Consider the following 24,862-nt stretch of genomic DNA (forward strand, 5'->3'; position numbering starts at 1 on the left):
CTCAGCCAACTCTTTGACGCCCTCACAGCGTCTTCCCGCTTCATCTCAACCAGCTCTTTGACGCCCTCAAACCACCTCATCCAGGGACGTCGTGCTGACACAGCGATCATAACCTGTTTGACGTTCTCCTCCTGCCAGGGAGGTAATGACGAGGCCCGTGATGACTCTACTACTGCTGGTGGCGTCGACGACGTTGGCTGTGTTGGTCCAAGCGGCCGACCCGCCCGTGGTTGTGACCGAGGAAGGCAGCGTCTCCGGCCTTAGGGAACACTCCACCAAGGGCGTGCCTTTCTATGCCTACCGTTCCATCCCCTTCGCTAAGCCTCCTACAGGCAAGCTGAGATTTAAGGTAAGATGCAGCCTATGACTTAACACACACACACACACACACACACACACACACACACACACACACATACACACACACCTAACATGGTCAGTGGCTTTTTAATATCCTGTAAGTGGACAACACGCAAACCATCCTCGCATGAAACTAGATGATGAAGCGAGTTCAGCCCGTCCACGCATACATACATATATACATACATACATACGTACATACATACGTACATACATACGTACATACACCTCTTATACTTGTGTAATCCGTGATATGCACTGAGATGTTCCCCATGTTCATCTTTTAAAAGAACAACTTTCCAAAACTTTTTGTTCCTGTTCCCCATGTTCATCTTTTAAAAGAACAACTTTTCACAACTTTTTGTTCCTGTTCTCCATGTTCATCTTTTAAAAGAACAACTTTCCAAATCTTTTTGTCCCCGTTCAACGTTAAGTTCAACTTTTGAGAGCTTTCCAAAACTTTTTGTTCATGTTCAACGTAATGTCTTGATTATATCTAACAGGTGAACCAGTTGACCTGGTGCTTGATCAAAGCTTTCGACCATACCCTCGACCACTTCGACCATACCCTCGACCACTTCGACCATACCCTCGACCACTTCGACCATATCCCTCGACCACTTCGACCATACCCTCGACCACTTCGACCATATCCCTCGACCACTTCGACCATACCCTCGATCACTTCGACCATATCCCTCGACCACTTCGACCATACCCTCGACCACTTCGACCATACCCCTCGACCACTTCGACCATACCCCTCGACCACTTCGACCATATCCCTCGACCACTTCGACCATACCCTCGACCACTTCGACCATATCCCTCGACCACTTCGACCATACCCTCGACCACTTCGACCATACCCCTCGACCACTTCGACCATACCCTTAACCACTTCGACCATACCCCTCGACCACTTCGACCATATCCCTCGACCACTTCGACCATATCCCTCGACCACTTCGACCATACCCTCGATCACTTCGACCATATCCCTCGACCATTTCGACCATACCCTCGACCACTTCGACCATACCCTCAACCACTTCGACCATATCCCTCAACCACTTCGACCATACCCCTCGACCACTTCGACCATATCCCTCGACCACTTCGACCATACCCTCGACCACTTCGACCATATCCCTCGACCACTTCGACCATATCCCTCGACCACTTCGACCATACCCTCGACCACTTCGACCATACCCCTCGACCACTTCGACCATATCCCTCGACCACTTCGACCATACCCTCGACCACTTCGACCATACCCTCGACCACTTCGACCATACCCTCGACCACTTCGACCATATCCCTCGACCACTTTGACCATATCCCTCGACCACTTCGACCATATCCCTCAACCACTTCGACCATACCCCTCGACCACTTCGACCATATCCCTCGACCACTTCGACCATACCCTCGACCACTTCGACCATATCCCGTCCGTTGCGACGCTTAAGATGTCTCACTTTGCTCCTCCCCTTCTGCTGCAGCCGCCGTTAGCCAGTGGTCCGTGGGAGGGCGTGAGGGATGGCTCCGCGGACCCAGCTCCCTGCCTGCAGGTGTACTACCTGGCATTTTCCCACCGCGTCAAGAACGTGACCGGCTCAGAGGACTGCCTCCACCTCAATGTCTTCACTCCTGCCGTGAGTAACAGGTCGACGAAGACCTCAGATCTGTAGCAGATGGCAAAACTGATTGTGTCTTCCCCACTGAAGCTACTGATAATAATAATAATAATAATAATAATGATAATGATAATAGAAATAATAATGATAATAATGAAAGTAATAATGATAAAAGTAATATGATTATAATGATATAGTAATAGTAGTAGTGATAGTAATAATGATGATAATACTACTAATAATAATGATAATGATAATAAAACGCTGATAATAACAATGATGATAATTATAATGATAAAGATAGTAATAGTAGTAGTAGTAGTAGTAGTAGTAGTAATGATAATAATGATAATGATAATAGTAATAATAGTGATAATAATAATTTTCAATGTTATTCAAATTGGAAGAAAGGAGAACGAAAGGCGGCATGATGACTGCTTCTAAATTCGTGTGTGGCTGTGATAATCCTTCAACAACAATGTGTTCTTTGAAATCTAGCGGAACTATAAATCCAGATGATACAACAGGGGAATGAGCGAGAGAAATGACAGTTTGGGCGAGTGGAAACATTTCCTTCAGCTTGAAAGAAGTAAAGACGAAGTAAATATCATCATATCAGAATTTAAGTCTCTCTGACAGAGGAGTTAAGTAGATAAATAAAGGCGGACGAATGTAATGCATAACCTGTACAAAAACGCAGACAAATACGTGTTGACAAACGTAAATTGACTACTAGAGAGCACAGCTGTAAGTACTTCTCCCCTTCTTTTCCGTCTGCTGTTAATGGCAGTAGGTATTATTACGTACCTACCCATCGCTTTCTTCCCCCAGTAGTCCCCTCATATCTTTATGAGGAAGTTGGCCACGTCTACTGGTAGGGATACTTGGTCATAAAGTGATGTTGTGGGTGCTTTTGTGTGCAGGGAGTACAGGGCAGTTGAGTAGTGGGTGTTCGAAGACGCACCGCGGGCAGGAGTGGTCTTTGGTTACCCTGGAACGGTGCTCATAGTGTTGTAGTGATAGATCATGTCCAGAGTGTCTGTGGGAAAGTATGACTGTTGTTCGTCTGGGGAGTGTGGTTTCTGATGAGTCTATTTCTGATAGAGTTTAAGACTGAGCTGAGTTTTTTTTCGTTTTTTTTTTCTTTCGAGTGCTTGTCGAGTTATTTTGGTGCGTTTGTTGACAGTGATATATTTGTTGGGGATGGAGGGTTCTGTGAGTAGAGGTTACTGAAGTGTGAGGCAAGGGTAAGATTTTTAGTTTTAGTTGGGGGTTGGTTGTTATTTATGAAATAGTATGGTTGGGAGGGGGTCTTACAGTGTTTCATAGAGTTAAGCACTGAGCGTTTTCAGATGGGGTTGTATTGGGAGGATCTTTGTTTCATTGTGTGGGTGTTGACTGTGGTTCACTAGACAGCTAGTGATTGTTTCGAGTTCTTTATTATTCTGTTTGGTTTACAGCTTTTTTTTTTTTTTATTTCTGCTTTTGAGAGGGTGTAAGACTAGGCAGGTGAGGCATAGTTTAAAGTGGAGCGGATGATTTGTTTGTAAAGGATGTTGAATGATTCTTGTCCAGATCTGGTGCCGGTTAGTGTTCTGAGGGCATTTAATCTGTGATGTTATTGGTTTTGGGAGTGAATGTCATGCCTTTAGAGGATGTGATGCTTGAAATGGTTGGTGTTTTCTTAAATGGGAATGAGTGTCCATTTAAGGTCACCGGAGGATGAGCTAGGCTCGTTTCTGTCTAGGGTTAAAAGAGTGATTGAGGACTTGCGGAGATGGAGACATTTTGTTCTTGGTGAGCCATTGTTCCAGTTGTGTAATGTAGTGCTGTATGTTTGAGGTTGCTACTGTGATGCCAGGGTTGTGGTGATGTGACTGCGAGGTCGTCTGCACATGAGAAGACCTTCATGTTATGGCTTAGCTGAGGTAATGGGAGATTGTGTAGGAAGAGACTGAAAAGAGTTGGAGAAGGAACTGCTCGTGTGAGTGGTTTAGAAGTGAGGCCACTGTAAGTGACAATGCCATGGCAGCTGGCTATGAATATGGTCAACCACTTTTTGTCACTTTTGTGGCGGGAGGATGTGTAGTGCCACTACTCCTGTGCGGGAGTGGGGGGGGGGGGGGCTATGGTTGCTTGAGGCCATCTAGGTTATGTTGTGTAAGGTCAGCATGTAGCGTGGTGGTGGAGTGGTAGGTCTGAAACCGTGTTGTGTGGGTGAGAGTGGGATGTTTTGTTTGATTCTGTTGTAGATCAGTTTTCGCAGAGTTTAGATACGGGAGATAGAATTGATAAAGGTTGGTAGGAATTGGGGAGAGTTTAGTGGTTTTGGGGGGATTGTAGGATAGATGTTATGATGGCAAATTTGCAGATGTAAGAGATTTTGCTGTGTAGCCAAGTGTGGTCGAAGATCTCTACAATTGCTTGGACTGCAAATTGGCTGAAGTGTTTGATGTGAAAGCTTCATATGTTGTCAGACCTGTAGCAAGAGAGTTCTTGAAGGGCTTAATTTGTATTGCTTTTTTCAGTGGGAGTGAAGGGTGAGTTGACGGTTCTTTTTGGATGGCTTTTGTGAAGGTCTTTCTCGACTTTCTTGTTTAGAGATGAGGTTGATGTGTGGCTATTTTTTGAGTAGTGTCTCATGCGTATGTTTATGTGTTCTTTGGGAGGAGGGATTTCACTGGAATGGGTCAGGAGAGATTCATAAGTGGGGGGCTGGATTGGTGTGATATGAGTATTGTATTCATTACTATTTAGTAAGGAGACTTCTAGAAAAAAAATGGTTATCTCTTATCAGTTTTGTCGATATTAAGAGTGAGCTTCGTGTTGCAGGAGCCTGGCAGCAGAGGACAAGACCTCCCTGTCATGGTCTTCATCCACGGCGGCGCCTTCTTCTGCGGCAGTGCCAGCGACTACAGTCCTTACGCCCTGCTGAACCACGAGGTTGTGTTGGTGGTGCTGCAGTACCGCCTGGGCATTCTGGGTAAGCCCTGGCTCCTGCTGGTGTATGTAAGGTAGAGCCAGTTTACCTGGACACATTGACAAAGTATCAAAAGTTCGTGATAAGATATCGAGGTTTATGGAGGAAGAAGGTACAAGACACTAATGTATAGCGTCATTTCAAATCTCAATTAGCCAAACATCTGTTGGCCTATTTATCCTTTTTCATAATCTAACATCTATTAATGATCTATTTTCTATCCACTGGAATCAGGCTTCCTGTCCACGGAGGATAGCGTCATCCCTGGCAACTTTGGGTTGCTGGACCAGACTATAGCTCTTCGCTGGGTGCAGAGAAACATCGGCCATTTTGGTGGAGACCCGAAGAAGGTGACAGTCTTCGGGGAGAGTGCTGGCAGCGCCTCCATCCACTATCACATGCTCTCGCCCATGACAGAAGGTCAGTGGAGGCAGGGATGCCTTACACAGACTCGCACACATAGATTTATTAGATGTTCTAGATGTCGTAGTGGCTGTTTAGTAAGGTTAAGGAAGGGACTGAAACATATACAGAATCTATTGTCAATAGATTAGATAGCAAAGAGGAGAAAAAGGAGCAACATTAGCAGTTGTTTATTTGGAGGACAGGACTGAAACTCACTCAGACGATTGGTAGGCGTAAGAAGTGATCTCGGCAGCTGATCAATAGACAACAGACACAGAACCCGAAGATTGATTCACAGAGATATGCAGGAAATTAAGCGAGGCTGTGGAAAGAATGACACGCACTCTTAGGTATGGTGCAGTCGAGGAAATCTGTGCTTGTTGAGCAGTGCCTGTTAGCTACAAGAGAGATTTCAGAGAAAGTCAAAGACGCAGGGAGTTAGCACTTCAACACTGAAGGAGCTAGTTGAAAAGAGAGAGGCACCAAAATGAGGAAGATTTCGAAGCAGGAGGTTTAGATAGAAATTAATCGCTCACCGTGATTGACTTCAAAGGACATCATACACCAGATATAAAAGGAAAGAAGGAAGCAGTGAGAAATGCCTATTAAGAGATTGCTGTAGGCTATGGAACTATCTTTCTCAATTTTCTTTTATAGTCAAGGTGTTAGGGGGTGAACAGGTATGGTTAGGTTCGACCTGCAGTCGTCTAGTCAAGAGGTACTTAGGAAAGCTAAGAAACTTTAAGACAAGGTGGAATACAGAGGGGGTATTCCTCAGATGTAATAATTCCAAAGGAGCGAGGGAGACGAGCAGAGTATGTATACAGTCTGAGGATAAAGACTGGAAACCAAACGAGGCAAGAGGACGAAGCAACCCTCTCGGTACCGCAGAGAGGGCAGTACTGTTAAAGAGATGATAATGTCAAACTGTGAGGACGAATGTATATAAATGATAATAGATTGATAATTGTTAAAGAGCTGAATTTCAAGGATCGTATAAGGGGGGGAAAGAGGGCTTGATATTGTTGGGAGTTGTGGAAACAAAGCTTGTTAAAGACATGAGATGTCCCCTCTTTTGTCTTGATGGTTACATGATAGTGAGGAGAGAAAGAGTTGAGTCGAAAGCGGTCCTACTCATAAACTGTCCCAGGCGAACTTCCAAACTTAACTCCCTTGTCTTACGCCGCGATTTTGGTTCACTTTCCCTCTTCTATAGGCATTACTTTGGTTTTTGGTCCCGAGAGTGGCTGCTTGTGTGCCCATGCCACTAGCTAGGCCACTCAGTACTCGGCAAGCTGCTGCGTCACATGATTATTGTTTGTCATCAGCATCTCAAGGGTGGGCCGTTTTGATACTTCTTTCCCAACACGTCGAAGCTTTGGAACTCTATACCTTCTCATGTTTTTCCCAATAACTATGATGTGGCACATTTCAAAAGACAGGTTTTTCACTTCCTCCAAAATTCGTAAATACTTTCCCTTGTCTTTTTTTCCCATTTCATAATGCTCTCTATATTTCAGTTAAGGCCTGGCCTTGATGTGGGGTTTTGTCCGTGACTGGAGTCCTCAACATGAAAACAAACAAAATAAAAAGGTTGAAATATATGATGGGGGATATTAAGGCCTGTAAATAAGTAATTAATGGTTACTCCTTTAGAAGATTCTGTGATTATTCTGTCGTGAATATTGGGTATCTGTCTGATGAGAGATGCATTATGAAATATTTACCGACATAACTTCAAATGTAGAGGCGTTTCATTATGTCATATTTCAGTTATAAACCAAAAAAGTTTCTGGGCATAAAAATTCCCTGCAATTATGAATGTTTTGATGAGGGTAATAGATTTTCTTCAAACCTCAGTATGAAGAGTATTTTCATATTGAATTCAAATTTAGGGTTGGAGTATCTGTTAGGGAACATCAAGGCCTCCAAATAAGTAACCAGTTATTAGTCCTTTCGAAGATTCTGTGATTATTCTGCGCGTATTTATTGGGTGTCCCGTCTGATTTAGGAAGTAGTATATTTCCTGTGATTATTTTAAGCACAAAAGCGTTTCATTATGTCATAAATCAGTTTCAAAACAAAAAGCTTTTTGGACTAAAGAAATTTTCTGAACTATTACCTGGAATTTTTCGTATTTTTGTGAGGGTAATAGAGTAGCTTGAAAACCTCTTTATATGGAGTATTTTTCATGAATTCGAATTTCGGGTTGAAAATAGACTAGGGTAAATCAAGACTTCTGAATAGGTAATTAATTAATATTCTTTAATTACTCGGTTCGTGTGTGATTACTTCAAGTACAGAAGCGTTTCGTTATATCACATTTCAACTCTAAAACAAAAAGTTTTTTTGGCTAAAATGTTCTCAGAACAATACTGGCAGTTTTGGTATTATTGTGAGGGGTAATAGAGTTGCTCGGAAACCTCTATAAAAAGCAGTATTTTTTCATGATGAATCTGGGGTTGAAATACATGCCTCTCTCTCTCAGCCTCCTTCCACGGTCTTATGACTCGCTCTCTTTCTCCCTCAGGTCTCTTCTCCCGAGCCATCATGCAGTCGGGGACAGCCCTTAGCCCCTGGGCGTACGGCGGAGCCTTCAAGGAGGTAGCGGAATACGTGGGCTGGTCCATGGGCTGCCCCACACACTTGGGCAGCCACATCCTCCTCCTGTGTCTCCAGAAGGTCGACCCAGGGGCCTTGGTCGGCATGATAGTGGACTTCGCCGTGAGTCGTGGTCTTCGCCTGTGTGTGTGTGTGTGTGTGGTGTGTGTGTGTGTGTGTGTGTGTGTGTGTATGTGTGGTGACTATAGTTAGTCCTATGGTGGCTATCGTGAGTCCTAAGGACTCCGAAATGATGTCATTGTGTTATGCTGATGATGGTGAGTTAATGGCAGGAGTGCAGGTGATACAGTGTTGTTGGCGGGAGTATGGTGATGACCCCTAGTGTATGATAATGACCCCTGGAGTATGATAATGACCCCTGGCGTATGGTGATGACCCCTGGTGTATGATAATGACCCCTGGCGTATGGTGATGACCCCTGGAGTATGATAATGACCCCTGGAGTATGGTGATGACCCCTGGAGTGTGATAATGACCCCTGGAGTATGGTGATAACCCCTGGAGTATGGTGATGACCCCTGGACCCCTGCAGTATGATGATGACCCCTGGAGTATGGTGATGACCCCTGGAGTATGATGATGACCCCTGCAGTATGGTGATGACCCCTGGAGTATGGTGATGACCCCTGGAGTATGGTGATGACCCCTGGAGTATGGTGACTTACTATCCTTAATATCTGTTGATTATGGTAATTATATATATATATATTTTTTTTTTTTTTTTTTTTTTTGCTTTGTCGCTGTCTCCCGCGTTTGCGAGGTAGCGCAAGGAAACAGACGAAAGAGATGGCCCAACCCACCCCCACACATGTATATACATACGTCCACACACGCAAATATACATACCTACACAGCTTTCCATGGTTTACCCCAGACGCTTCACATGCCCTGATTCAATCCACTGACAGCAGGTCAACCTCGGTATACCACATCGATCCAATTCACTCTATTCCTTGCCCTCCTTTCACCCTCCTCCATGTTCAGGCCCCGATCACACAAAATCTTTTTCACTCCATCTTTCCACCTCCAATTTGGTCTCCCACTTCTCCTCGTTCCCTCCACCTCCGACACATATATCCTCTTGGTCAATCTTTCCTCACTCATTCTCTCCATGTGCCCAAACCATTTCAAAACACCCTCTTCTGCTCTCTCAACCACGCTCTTTTTATTTCCACACATCTCTCTTACCCTTACGTTACTTACTCGATCAAACCACCTCACACCACACATTGTCCTCAAACATCTCATTTCCAGCACATCCATCCTCCTGCGCACAACTCTATCCATAGCCCACGCCTCGCAACCATACAACTTTGTTGGAACCACTATTCCTTCAAACATACCCATTTTTGCTTTCCGAGATAATGTTCTCGACTTCCACACATTCTTCAAGGCTCCCAGGATTTTCGCCCCCTCCCCCACCCTATGATCCACTTCCGCTTCCATGGTTCCATCCGCTGCCAGATCCACTCCCAGATATCTAAAACACTTTACTTCCTCCAGTTTTTCTCCATTCAAACTTACCTCCCAATTGACTTGACCCTCAACCCTACTGTACCTAATAACCTTGCTCTTATTCACATTTACTATTAACTTTCTTCTTTCACACACTTTACCAAACTCAGTCACCAGCTTCTGCAGTTTCTCACATGAATCAGCCACCAGCGCTGTATCATCAGCGAACAACAACTGACTCACTTCCCAAGCTTTCTCATCCCCAACAGACTTCATACTTGCCCCTCTTTCCAAAACTCTTGCATTCACCTCCCTAACAACCCCATCCATAAACAAATTAAACAACCATGGAGACATCACACACCCCTGCCGCAAACCTGGATGTGGAAAGGGAGCTGTGGTTTCGGGCATTATTGCATGACAGCTAGAGTCTGAGTGTGAACGAATGAGGCCTTTGTTGTCTTTTCCTAGTGCTACCCCGCACACGTGAGGGGGGAGGGGGATGGTATTCCATGTGTGGCGAGGTGGCGATGGGAATGAATAAAGGCAGACAGTGTAAAATGTGTGCATGGGTATATATGTATGTGTCTGTGTGTGTATATATATGTGTACATTGAGATGTATAGGTATGTATATTTGCGTGTGTGGACGTGTGTGAATATACATGTGTATGGGGGTGGGTTTGGCCACTTCTTTCGTCTGTTTCCTTGCGCTACCTCGCAAACGCGGGAGACAGCGACAAAGCAAAATGAAATTAATAATAAAAAAAAAATATATACATATATATATTGTCGCCACCCCACCTCACATCAAACGACAACCCCCTCCCCCCGCACGCGTGCGAGGTAGCGTCAGGAAAAAGGCAACAAAGGCCACATTCGTTCACACTCAGTCTCCAGCTGTCATGTATAATGCACCGAAACCACAGCTCCCTTTCCACATCCAGGCCCCACAAAACTTTCCATGGTTTACCCCAGACGCTTCACATGCCCTGGTTGAATCCATTGACAGTACGTCGATCCCGTTATATCACGTTCCAATTCACTCTATTCCTTACACGCCTTTCACTCTGAAGCATGTTCAGGCCCCGATCGCTGAAAATCTTTTTAACTCCATCTTTCCACCTCCAATTTGGTCTCCCACTTCTCCTCGTTCCCTCTACCTCTGACACATGTATCCTCTTTGTCAATCTTTCCTCACTCATTCTCTCCATGTGACCAACCCATTTCAATACACCCTCTTCTGCTCTCTCAACCACACTCTTTTTATTACCACACATCTCTCTTACCCTTTTATTACTTACTCGATCAAACCACCTCACACCACATATTGTCCTAAGACATCTCATTTCCAACACATCCACCCTCCTCCGCACAACCCTTTCTATAGCCCACGCCTCGCAACCATATAACATTGCTGGAACCACTATTCCCCCAAACACACCCACTCCTACTTTCCGAGATAATGTTCACGCCCTCCACACATTTTTCAACGCTCCCAGAACTTTCGCCCCCTCCCCCACCTGTGACCCACTTCCGCTTCCAGGTTCCATCCGCTGCCAAATCCACTCCCAGATATCTAAAACACTTCACTTCCTCCAGTTTTTCTCCATTCAAATTTACCTCCACTGATCTCGTACCTCAACCCTAGTGTACCTAATAACCTTGCTCTTATTTACATTTATAAGCTTTCGTCTTTCACACACTTTACCTATCTCCGTCACCAACTTCTGCAGTTTCTCACCCGAATCAGCCACCAGCGCCGTATCATCAGCGAACTACAACTGACTCACTTCCCAAGCCCTTTCATCCAAAACAGACTGCATACTTGCCTGTCTCTCCAAAACCCTTGCATTCACTTCCCTAACAACCCCATCCATAAACAAATCAAACAACCATGGAGACATCAGGCACCCCTGCCGCAAACCGACATTCACTGAGAACCAATCACTTTCCTCTCTTCCTACTCTTACACATGCCTTACGTCCTTTATAAGAACTTTTCACTGCTTCTAACAACTTGCCTCCCACACCATATGTTCTTAATACCTTCCACAGAGCATCTCTATCAACTCTTATAATATGCCTTCTCCAGATCCATAAATGCTACATACAAATCCATTTGCTTTTCTAAGTATTTCTCACATACATTCTTCAAAGCAAACACCTGATCCACACATCCTCTACCATATGGTGTTCATACTCCACCCTTTCGTCCGGCAGGTATTAACAGCCAACTATTTTCGTCCGGCAGGTGTTCATGACAAGCCCGGTCCTGCTGGCTCCGCGGGTGGATGGGGAGTACCTGCCAGCTGAGCCAACGGTGCTCATGAAGGAGGGGCGGCAGCGCAAGGTGCCCATCATCTCCGGCACTACGGCTCATGAAGGAGCCGTGATCACCATAGGTGAGGCAGGAACACCTCTACGTTCTCTTTCCCGCCTCCGGTGGTAGGTGTCAGTCAGCCACCGACCAGGGAAGTAAGACCCACCTGGATATCAGGTGTTTGGATGGGGGTTAGTGACGGCTGTGTACAAATGAGCCAGCACTTCAGTGGTTGTTTAAGTCCTTTGATCCAGGTAGATGTCTTTTTCCTTCCTTCCTCACCCACACTTGGGCTGCTGGCCTTCGGTCCACAGCCATGTATACTTTGTCCATCCTGCATACACACGACACTTGGGACAGTGCGTACTAACTTACGAGGCTCCCTGGACTTTCTGTGATCCGGGCCAGCAGCATAATGAGCAAATGGCTTCGCACACCACACAGCCAGCCCAGAGCGAAAGCAGCCACACCCCGAGGCCAGCTCCGGCACAGAGTCGAACCAACGAACCACCTTATGTCATCTTGATTATTTCCGTTTCTTTGAGAATGATAATCAGTTTGTTAATTATGTTCTTATCATCACCAAGAAGATTGTAAATGGTGAAGTTTGTTTTCTTGTTTTTGAAAGCGATTATCAGCCTCTTCCTGTTTTGATATTTTGTACATTGTGTGAGGTGGTGGTCTATTGTTAAATTGGTTCGGCAGGTTTCACATCTTGCTGGGAAGTTTCTGTTCATCTATGGTTGTAGGTGAGACGTAGACGGGCCAGGACGACTTCCTCTCTTGTATTCTTCCTGTACGAGGTCGTCCAGTCCGCTACTTGTGGTTTGTATTTTCATGGTATTGTCAGGCTGGTCCACTGACTCTACCACAGAAGAAATATTGAATTCTTTCCCAGGAAAAGGCAGAACGACCTCCTCGAGTCCTGAGGTCGACTTAGCCAACCGGTCTGCCTGGTCATTGTTGCCGTAAATGTTGCAGTGACCCGCCAGCCACCCAAATCAAGATGATATCTATATTACACGAGTTTGATTTGTTAATGATGTTGTCCTGAATTTCACTTGACTCAGTATAACCCGAGTTTATAGCTTTTAAGAGCTGACAACGAATCGGTAAAAAATCACTGATCTTGATATGAATTGAATTAATTATATAATCTATGGCCTTGTCAACAGCAAATAATTCCGCACAGAAAACACTTGCATGGTTCGGTAGCCTATACCCAAGAAAACATTCATTCGACCACACACTTGCATCCACACATTTACCTGTCTTGGAGCCATCTGTGCAGAGGTGGACATATGATAAATAATCCATAATGACGTAACGGAATTGCTGGTGTACCTCACTCTCCGTCACGTTCCTTTTCGTCGCAGGGAGCCAGTTGGTTTTAATTTTTACTCTTGACTGCTCCCAAGGGGTTAGTTTATTTCTGACCAGCGTGTCCACTTCTTGCACTTTCAGACCAGAGTTCTGACTGAGGAAGTGTATTCTGAGGGCCAGGGGCCTGACGCCTCTGTCGACGAACTGTTCGTATTGTTGTGCCAGACTACAGGCAATGGTATTTCTTCTCCTGGCCATCATTTCTCCTGGCCATCACACTCCCTCACATTAACGTTAATTCGTCTCGAAACGGCCGGAGAGGAGGTACATTTGCCTCTACTTCCAGTCGCGGAACCCTGGTACATGACAGAGCTCCAAGACACATTGGCAGGCATTTATTCAGTAGCACATCCAACCTTCTCAGGATATAGTCATATTCACCGAAGCATACACCTGAGACTCGGTACAACATTAATCAAGATTTTCTGTCGGCTTCCCAAAATGAACCCGAGAGATACTTAAGGTTATTTAACCTTTTATTACAATTCATAATCGAATAATCTATGTGCTTTTTCCAATTTCATCTTCGGTCAGAGTTTAACCCAAGAAATCTTATGTTATAGAAAAAGGGAATCGGGTTATTGTCTAAATTTTAGCTGCAAATTCGGGATTTTATTTTTACGGGTAAAAACAACCGCGACACTTTTAGCTGGTGAAAAATCAAATCCCCACTGTATCGCACAACGTTGAACGGATCAAAGCGTAACTAGAACCCGCTCAGCCTAAAATTGTGCATTAGGCGAGGAAGTGCCATATTGCACAATCATCAACATAAAGTGTGTATTTAAGGTTTAGAGGGACGGAAGCTGGAGAAAGAATATCATTCATCATAATATTAAGTAATGGGCTCAGAACGCCGCCTTGCGACACCCCATTTTCCTGGATAAATATGTCCGATATTATGTTAGATGCAGCGGTCTTGACAGCGAATGTTCTGTCGTGTAGAAAGTTTTTAACAAAGGTAAAGAACCTTTTAAACCAATAGCATAAAGTTTGCTTAAGATTCCGTTTCGCCATGCCATATCAAAGGCTTTTTCCATATCTAAAAAAATGCAAATAAAATATCTTTCTTTATAAAAGTATCTAAAATGTTATGTTCTAAATCTATTAAATGATCCATCGTGCTTCTGTGTTTACGGAATGCGCACTGTTGATCATTCAATAAGTTCTGCGATTTTGATAATAAAAAAAAATAAGCCTTTTATAAACCATTCTTTCCATGGCCTTACAAATGCAGCTCGTCAATGCAATAGGTCGAAACGAATTGATGTTCGTAAGGCGTCCACAACCTTTTGGGATGGAGAGGATGCGCGCAAAGTGTTATGAGTTTGGAAACGTTCGAGACGTCCATATCTCATTGTACAATGCTAACAGATTGGCCTGACTAAGATGCTGGATCATGTCGTAGGTTGTCCCCTTGGGTTCCGGGCTGGAACCTTTACAGAATTTCAGGACAAGAAGTAATTCCTTAAGGGTAAAGGTATTATTATATGGTATATTGTCATCTTCTGTGGCAAAGTCAATCAGTGTCTGCTCGCCCTGACGTTTGTGGTATAAAAACCGTCGATCGTAATTGGCCAAGCTACTTATGTCTGAGAATCTCCTGGCGATAGTTAGTGTTGGCTGTGTCAACTGGGTCGTCTATAGTGCCGTCTTGTGTGGTAAGGTTGGGGGATGGAAGGTTGTTTGTATTTTCTTATTATTTTCTTAATTGTGGACCAGACCTGACTGCTGGGCTGGGCGTGTCCTTATTGACAGTTGAAACATAGCCTCGCCAGGAGTCTATTTTGGCTTGTCTTATTGTTCTCCTTGCCTGAGCCCTCGCTTGTTTATATGCAATGAAGTTGTTATCTGAGGCTCTTTGTCGACAATCGTATATCTCCTATTGCGCTCACATTTAGGCAGTCTGGTGTCCACCAAGGAACTCTGTGGTTTGTGGATATTGTAGGCATCTTAGGAATAGAGGCCTCAGCAGCCCTGAGGATGGTACTAGGTACACTATTGACCTTTGAGTCAATATCATCTCCGGATATATCTAAGAGGACTTGTGTTGAGAATGACTCCCAATCTGCTTTCTTATAATCAAATCTAAACGGAGACGATCTGATAACATTGTGGCATGTATAAGAAAGATAGGGAGTCGTCATAAGTACCCCAGGTGATATCATTTAGTATATCTGACAAAGATAAGTCGATGGCTGAGATGTTTCCTGTCCGATCATCTACACGAGTTCCACTACCATCGTTCAGAAGAGCGAGATTAGAATTGATAATATAATTTACCATTTGTTTCTCGCGAGAGTCTGCCTGTATACTTCCCCACTGATGATGATGAGCGTTAAAGTCTCCAAGAATTAGTTTTGTTGTGGGGTAATTGACAAAGAAAGCAAAGTAAACTCATCAAGTGCATTGGAATCCGGGCAGTAAATTGAACAAATGGTCAGGTACGTGTTATTAAATTTTGCTGTCCATGCGACAGCTTCTAGAGTAGAATTTAAAGTGACTCCTGTATGGGGTAAGCTTTGGTGTACATAAATGACTATGCCATGATCTTCTATACGGGTGATAGTTATCTAAAACAACAACACAATCTTCGACTGTGCTGTTCAGATTGGTCTCTTGTTGACAAATAACGGATGGCCTATATAATGCAAGCAACAGTTATAGTTGTGCTTGCTTATTCATAAGACCTCTACACTTCCACTGAATGATATTGAATACGTTGGTTTAAGATTTCTTCAGCCGGTCTGCCGTGTTTTAAAACCCAGTTTTATCAATTCTTGGGGTTATGTAGTGCGAGAGGTCTTCAAACTTTTGAAGGGTGGGCGAGCAGTTGTTTCTGGGTGGATTTTATGTAAGTTTATCACGAATTCCTTGTTTAGTGATGAGCTTAATGTGTGTCTAACTTATGTTTTATATCAGTATTTAATGGGTATGTTTGTGAGTTCTGTTAGAAAAGGGGATTTAAGAAATTATTGGTGCCTTAACAAGACTTGAAGTCTTCCCCCCAAAATTGAATTGAAACCCCACGACCTAACATGACCGACTCTATTCCTCACCAGACATCTTCGCCAATCAGTCGGTCAAGCTGGCGTTTCTGGAGAACTTCTCTGTGTTCGGGGTGACGTCCCTGGAGTTCGGAATGGGCGACGGGGACCCGCTGGACCTGGCCACGCGAGCCTTCCATTATTACCTAGGAGGCATCAATGGCCTGCGGAAGGAAAACGCTAATCTCATATCTCAGGTGAGATGCGACGGCCTAACTAGCTTGGTGGCGACAGGAATTCACTTGGTTTCGCGTGAACCCAGTGTAATCTGATAGTCGGTTTCAACGTCTTAGCTGGTTTCGATAAGACGTAACTTAGCCCGTTCCGGTACGACAACTTAACTGGTTTTGATTTGACTAGGTTTGGTATGAGAACTAGACCGATTTCGATATGACTTGACTTGTAATGTTAGAAACTACCTTTGCTGGTCTCAGCATGACCTGACGTAACTGGCGTGGATTTCTGTTCGCCATGCATGGCTGGTTTGGACAGAATCGAACTTCGCAACTTGACGTGTTTCACTCGAGCAACTCTACCAGCCATCCTAGACACCTTGTTAGAATAATTCAAGACTTTGTAATAAGATTTGATCTTCGGTAGCCCTAAGTATATGGTGGGAAAAAACAACAACTTATAAACACATGTATAACATTTGATTATGTTTATTACTTCGATTCCAAAGTTTAAGTGGTTAGTGGGTTGAATCTTTTGGCCTCTCAGCTGCCACCAGCACCATAACCTTTAACACCTCCAGATATCAAGGACAATTCTAAGACTTTATACAATCTCGCTGTGTAAATAGACCGTGTCCCCACTGAAGCTAAAATGATAATTATTTTTCTTGATTGCAAGTGTCATTGATTTTGTGTAAGAAATAATCCTCTGAGCTTATACCGATAAGTAGTTTATTACTGTGTTAGATTTATATTCATTGATCAAGTCTTTTGAACTTGTACCATAAATTATGGCGATTAGTTACTAGGGAATGATGATGGCCCTCTGTTGTTTGAGCACGTATCTTTAGCAGTTTCTTTGCATGATAACATCCCTCGCTGCATGTGTATGCATGACATTCACCCACTTAGGTCAATATGCATAAATAGATCCACCCCCACCCTAAAGTGTTCGTGCAGGCACGAAGACTAACCCTTAAAAGCGCCTACGTACGATATTCATCTCTTAAGAGGTTCCAGATGTACAGTGATCGCTTCTTCAACGTGGATCAGGAGATGGTGACACGCCTTCATACCCAAGCCTCCGCCACGACCTACACATACGAGTTGGTCCACCGAGGCGAGCACTCCCTCTGGTGTTTGGCTGGAGACTTCGACGACAGAGATAAATGTGAGAGTTCTCTAGGGAGGGCATTTTCCCCTGTTGTTGATTTTTAGCCTTTGTTTTGAAAGTAAAATTTAAAATGCATTGATTGGTTAAACTTCCAGTTAACTTCTGTTGATGACCTTTCACTGGATTTGCGAGTCTAATTATTTCTTTTTCACCTAATTCTGTATTTTAAGTATCAACTTGATTTATGGCCTTGTTAAAATTTCAATGAATGTTTAGTTTACTAGTTAAAGTTTAACGTGATTTCAAGCCATGTTAAAATTTGACGGGATATTGGGTCGACCGACCTAGTTAAGATGAATTGGATTTTGAATCTTGGTAAAATATTTAACTTGATTTTTCCCCTTGGTAAATATTATCTTATCAACTTGATCTGGATTCTTTCTGGTGATTTTTTTGTTATTCTTGATGTTATATTTTTTCGGATTAGTGATTAAGTTAATTTTCGGCTTTGTGGCAAAGACTAACTTTAGGTTTTGAGTCTGTAAATTTCGCCTCATTATCAGTCCTGTTTTCAGATGCTGATTTGGCAATTCAAGTTTTTCTTTACCTGATATTGATTATTGCTAATCAGTATTGCTGTTTGTTAGGTTTTATGGCCAGCGCGACCTATAAGGAAGATCATTGGGTCTGCATCATTAATTCATTTTGACTTGCAGTCTTGTCCCTATAAGCTAGATACATCCTAACACCTAGGTATATATATATATATATATATATATATATATATATATATATATATATATATATATATATCTTTTTTTTTTTTTATACTTTGTCGCTGTCTCCCGCGTTTGCGAGGTAGCGCAAGGAAACAGACGAAAGAAATGGCCCAACCCCCCCCATACACATGTATATACATACGTCCACACATGCAAATATACATACCTACACAGCTTTCCATGGTTTACCCCAGACGCTTCACATGCCTTGATTCAATCCACTGACAGCACGTCAACCCCGGTATACCACATCGCTCCAATTCACTCTATTCCTTGCCCTCCTTTCACCCTCCTGCATGTTCAGGCCCCGATCACACAAAATCTTTTTCACTCCATCTTTCCACCTCCAATTTGGTCTCCCTCTTCTCCTCGTTCCCTCCACCTCCGACACATATATCCTCTTGGTCAATCTTTCCTCACTCATTCTCTCCATGTGCCCAAACCACTTCAAAACACCCTCTTCTGCTCTCTCAACCACGCTCTTTTTATTTCCACACATCTCTCTTACCCTTACGTTACTCACTCGATCAAACCACCTCACACCACACATTGTCCTCAAACATCTCATTTCCAGCACATCCATCCTCCTGCGCACAACTCTATCCATAGCCCACGCCTCGCAACCATACAACATTGTTGGAACCACTATTCCTTCAAACATACCCATTTTTGCTTTCCGAGATAATGTTCTCGACTTCCACACATTCTTCAAGGCCCCCAGAATTTTCGCCCCCCTCCCCCACCCTATGATCCACTTCCGCTTCCATGGTTCCATCCGCTGCCAGATCCACTCCCAGATATCTAAAACACTTCACTTCCTCCAGTTTTTCTCCATTCAAACTCACCTCCCAATTGACTTGACCCTCAACCCTACTGTACCTAATAACCTTGCTCTTATTCACATTTACTCTTAACTTTCTTCTTCCACACACTTTACCAAACTCAGTCACCAGCTTCTGCAGTTTCTCACATGAATCAGCCACCAGCGCTGTATCATCAGCGAACAACAACTGACTCACTTCCCAAGCTCTCTCATCCCCAACAGACTTCATACTTGCCCCTCTTTCCAAAACTCTTGCATTTACCTCCCTAACAACCCCATCCATAAACAAATTAAACAACCATGGAGACATCACACACCCCTGCCGCAAACCTACATTCACTGAGAACCAATCACTTTCCTCTCTTCCTACACGTACACATGCCTTACATCCTCGATAAAAACTTTTCACTGCTTCTAACAACTTTCCTCCCACACCATATATTCTTAATACCTTCCACAGAGCATCTCTATCAACTCTATCATATGCCTTCTCCAGATCCATAAATGCTACATACAAATCCATTTGCTTTTCTAAGTATTTCTCACATACATTCTTCAAAGCAAACACCTGATCCACACATCCTCTACCACTTCTGAAACCACACTGCTCTTCCCCAATCTGATGCTCTGTACATGCCTTCACCCTCTCAATCAATACCCTCCCATATAATTTACCAGGAATACTCAACAAACTTATACCTCTGTAATTTGAGCATTCACTCTTATCCCCTTTGCCTTTGTACAATGGCACTATGCACGCATTCCGCCAATCCTCAGGCACCTCACCATGAGTCATACATACATTAAATAACCTTACCAACCAGTCAACAATACAGTCACCCCCTTTTTTAATAAATTCCACTGCAATACCATCCAAACCTGCTGCCTTGCCGGCTTTCATCTTCCGCAAAGCTTTCACTACCTCTTCTCTGTTTACCAAATCATTTTCCCTAACCCTCTCACTTTGCACACCACCTCGACCAAAACACCCTATATCTGCCACTCTATCATCAAACACATTCAACAAACCTTCAAAATACTCACTCCATCTCCTTCTCACATCACCACTACTTATCACCTCCCCATTTGCGCCCTTCACTGAAGTTCCCATTTGCTCCCTTGTCTTACGCACTTTATTTACCTCCTTCCAGAACATCTTTTTATTCTCCCTAAAATTTAATGATACTCTCTCACCCCAACTCTCATTTGCCCTTTTTTTCACCTCTTGCACCTTTCTCTTGACCTCCTGTCTCTTTCTTTTATACACTTGAGAAGGAGACCTGTGTGAGGAAGTACCAGGAGAGACTGAGTACAGAATGGAAAAAGATGAGAACAATGGAAGCAAGGGGAGTGGGGGAGGAATGGGATGTATTTAGGGAATCAGTGATGGATTGCGCAAAAGATGCTTGTGGCATGAGAAGAGTGGGAGGTGGGTTGATTAGAAAGGGTAGTGAGTGGTGGGATGAAGAAGTAAGAGTATTAGTGAAAGAGAAGAGAGAGGCATTTGGACGATTTTTGCAGGGAAAAAATGCAATTGAGTGGGAGATGTATAAAAGATATATATATATATATATATATATATATATATATATATATATATATATATATATATGTAATAGGAAGAATATAGAAAATGTTTAGCGTGTACTGCATTTTTGCTCTCCGAGATAACGTTCTTGCCTTCCACACATTCTTCAACGCTCTCAGAACCTTCGCCCCCTTCCCCACCTTTTGACACTTCCGCTTCCATGGTTTCATCCGCTGCTAAATCCACACCAACGTGACTGCTGAATAGCGAGTTTTTGAGGCATTGTTAACATATATATATATTTTTTTTTTTTTTTAGTTTAATGCATTACTTTCAGAGTTTCTTGTTGGTTTTAGATTTACATAGAATCATTCTTCATGTTTTATGTTTTCATTTTTCTATTTAGAATTCTTCTTAAACATAGTATCTTGTGAAATTCTCAAAAGATTTTGAATAGAAATATGAAAACAACATTCAACACAAAGAATAATTCTTTGTGGAATCAAAACCAACAAGAAACTCTAAAAATTTTTGAGATAAGCTAATTTTTAAAGAAATTCTCTCCCATTAAGATATTTTCTTTTTCTTCTTAAACAGAGGTTTAAGAATGAGATGGTCATCCATAAGGAAGACCTTTAGTGATGAACTAGGTTTCTCTCCATAGGGGTGACCCATGGTGATTAACTAGATCCTACTTCCACAGGGGTGACCCATGGTCTCTAACGTGGTCTCTCTTCACAGGAGTGACCCACTGGGATTAATTAGCCCTCCCTCCACAGGGGTATGCCATGCAGACGACTTGTTGTATCTCTTCAGTGGAGGGCCCTCACTGCAGTACTTTCCACTGACGAGAGAGGAGGACCTTCACCTGCGGGATGTCATGACCAAACTGTGGGTAAACTTTGCAGCCACTGGGTAAGTCACAGGGGAAGGATACCTCCTGGTCTATTCATCTCTGTAGACAGTACAGAGGATATTTATTTCTTTTTTTTCAATTTTCTCTGCTGTCATACAACTTCTTAAACTTCTGTCATCTCTCAGCATTCGCAGTCTCATCAAAGAACTTATTGCAGTCATCCATCACCTCAGATATTATAGGTGCTCTCTGGTGCATCTTGTCTAACTTGGGCTTTTCCTAATTTCTTGATACTATCTCTGGTAGCTCCAGGAAAACAGACAAAAATGCCACATACGTTCACACTCGGTCATTGACAGCACTTCGACCCCGGTATACCTCATCTTTTCATCTTGGTTACATCCACACAAATTCAGACACCCCAATCTGAGCCTTCGAGAAGGATGAACACTCCCCGCTTGACTCCTTCTTCTGTTTCTCCTTTTAGAAACTGGAAATACAAGGAGGGGAGGGTTTCCACCCCCCTGCTCCTGCCCCCTTTTGTCGCCTTCTCTGACACGCGGGGAATACGTGGGAAATTCTTTTTCTAACCTATCTCCAGGGATATTATACATTATATTCTATTATATCCTTCCCTCTCCTTTTTTTTTTTTTTCCAAAAGAAGGAACAGAGAAGGGGGCCAGGTGAGGATATTCCCTCAAGTCCAGTCCTCTGTTCTTAACGCTACCTCGCTAATGCGGGAAATGGCGAATAGTATGAAAGAAAGCAAAGATACAGCGCTGGTGGCTGATTCATGTGAGAAACTGCAGAAGCTGGTGACTGAGTTTGGTAAAGTGTGTGGAAGAAGAAAGTTAAGAGTGAATGTGAATAAGAGCAAGGTTATTAGGTACAGTAGGGTTGAGGGTCAAGTCAATTGGGAGGTGAGTTTGAATGGAGAAAAACTGGAGGAAGTGAAGTGTTTTAGATATCTGGGAGTGGATCTGGCAGCGGATGGAACCATGGAAGCGGAAGTGGATCATAGGGTGGGGGAGGGGGCGAAAATTCTGGGGGCCTTGAAGAATGTGTGGAAGTCGAGAACATTATCTCGGAAAGCAAAAATGGGTATGTTTGAGGGAATAGTGGTTCCAACAATGTTGTATGGTTGCGAGGCGTGGGCTATGGATAGAGTTGTGCGCAGGAGGATGGATGTGCTGGAAATGAGATGTTTGAGGACAATGTGTGGTGTGAGGTGGTTTGATCGAGTGAGTAACGTAAGGGTAAGAGAGATGTGTGGAAATAAAAAGAGCGTGGTTGAGAGAGCAGAAGAGGGTGTTTTGAAGTGGTTTGGGCACATGGAGAGGATGAGTGAGGAAAGATTGACCAAGAGGATATATGTGTCGGAGGTGGAGGGAACGAGGAGAAGAGGGAGACCAAATTGGAGGTGGAAAGATGGAGTGAAAAAGATTTTGAGTGATCGGGGCCTGAACATGCAGGAGGGTGAAAGGAGGGCAAGGAATAGAGTGAATTGGAGCGATGTGGTATACCGGGGTTGACGTGCTGTCAGTGGATTGAATCAAGGCATGTGAAGCGTCTGGGGTAAACCATGGAAAGCTGTGTAGGTATGTATATTTGCGTGTGTGGACGTATGTATATACATGTGTATGGGGGTGGGTTGGGCCATTTCTTTCGTCTGTTTCCTTGCGCTACCTCGCAAACGCGGGAGACAGCGACAAAGTATAAAAAAAAAAATATATACATTGTTGGAACCACTATTCCTTCAAACATACCCATTTTTGCTTTCCGAGATAATGTTCTCGACTTCCAAACATTTTTCAAGGCTCCCAGAATTTTTGCCCCCTCCCCCACCCTACGATTCACTTCCGCTTCCATAGTTCCATCCGCTGCCAGATCCACTCCCAGATATCTAAAGCACTTTACTTCCTCCAGTTTTTCTCCAAACTTACCTCCCAATTGACTTGACCCTCAACCCTGCTGTACCTAATAACCTTGCTCTTATTCACTTTTACTCTTAACTTTCTTCTTTCACACACTTTACCAAACTCAGTCACCAGCTTCTGCAGTTTCTCACATGAATCAGCCACCAGCGCTGTATCATCAGCGAACAACTGACTCACTTCCCAAGCTCTCTCATCCAGAACAGACTGCATACTTGCCCCTCTTTCCAAAACTCTTGCATTCACCTCCCTAACAACTCCATCCATAAACAAATTAAACAACCATGGAGACATCACACACCCCTGCCGCAAACCTACATTCACTGAGAACCAATCACTTTCCTCTCTTCCTACACGTACACATGCCTTACATCCTCGATAAAAACTTTTCACTGCTTCTAACAACTTGCCTCCCACACCATATATTCTTAATGCCTTCCACAGAACATCGCTATCAACTCTATCATATGCCTTTTCCAGATCCATAAATGCTACATACAAATCCATTTGCTTTTCTAAGTATTTCTCACATACATTCTTCAAAGCAAACACCTGATACACACATCCTCTACCACTTCTGAAACCACACTTCTCTTCCCCAATCTGATGCTCTGTACATGCCTTCACCCTCTCAATCAATACCTTCCCATATAATTTACCAGGAAGACTCAACAAACTTATACCTCTGTCATTTGAGCACTCACTCTTATCCCCTTTGCCTTTGTACAATGGCACTATATATATATATATATATATATATATATATATATATATATATATATATATATATATATATATATATATTTTTTTTTTTATCTATTTTACTTTGTCGCTGTCTCCCGCGTTAGCGAGGTAGCGCAAGGAAACAGACGAAAGACTGGCCCAACCCGCCCACCTACACATGTATATACATACACGTCCACACACGCAAATATACATACCTATACATCTCAATGTACACATATATATATACACACACAGACATATACATATATACACATGTACATAATTCATACTGTCTGCCTTTATTTGTTCCCATCGCCACCTCGCCACACATGGAATAACAACCCCCTCCCCGCTCATGTGTGCGAGGTAGCGCTAGGGGAAGACACCAAAGGCCCCATTCGTTCACATTCAGTCTCTAGCTGTCATGTAATAATGCACCGAAACCACAGCTCCCTTTCCACATCCAGGCCCACACAACATTCCATGGTTTACCCCAGACGCTTCACATGCCCTGGTTCAATCCATTGACAGCACGTCGACAGCACGTCGACCCCGGTATACCACATCGTTCCAATTCACCCTATTCCTTGCACGCCTTTCACCCTCCTGCATGTTCAGGCCCCGATCACTCAAAATTTATATTTATATATATATATGGTTCTCAGTGAATCTAGGTTTGCGGCAGGGGTGTGTGATGTCTCCATGGTTGTTT

At 43.5% G+C, this 24,862-nt stretch overlaps 1 protein-coding gene across 3 annotated transcripts in view; it reads left to right on the forward strand.

Annotated features, from left to right (window-relative positions):
• The window catches only part of LOC139751217 (venom carboxylesterase-6-like), a 60,482-nt gene extending 38,914 nt beyond the window's left edge, over positions 1-21,568 (forward strand). For all 3 annotated transcript variants that reach the window (XM_071666426.1, XM_071666416.1, XM_071666436.1), the window contains exons 2-10: positions 139-349; positions 1,869-2,021; positions 4,836-4,986; positions 5,218-5,403; positions 7,919-8,112; positions 11,718-11,868; positions 16,232-16,413; positions 17,410-17,560; positions 21,413-21,568. In XM_071666426.1, the coding sequence (XP_071522527.1) occupies positions 146-349; positions 1,869-2,021; positions 4,836-4,986; positions 5,218-5,403; positions 7,919-8,112; positions 11,718-11,868; positions 16,232-16,413; positions 17,410-17,560; positions 21,413-21,552 (1,512 nt within the window). In that variant the 5' untranslated portion in view covers positions 139-145 and the 3' untranslated portion in view covers positions 21,553-21,568. The remainder of the gene's footprint in view (positions 1-138; positions 350-1,868; positions 2,022-4,835; positions 4,987-5,217; positions 5,404-7,918; positions 8,113-11,717; positions 11,869-16,231; positions 16,414-17,409; positions 17,561-21,412) is intronic.
• Positions 21,569-24,862: the final 3,294 nt, after the last annotated feature.

Source organism: Panulirus ornatus, chromosome 1 (genome assembly GCF_036320965.1).
Source record: "Panulirus ornatus isolate Po-2019 chromosome 1, ASM3632096v1, whole genome shotgun sequence".
Taxonomy (NCBI): Eukaryota; Metazoa; Arthropoda; class Malacostraca; order Decapoda; family Palinuridae; genus Panulirus; species Panulirus ornatus.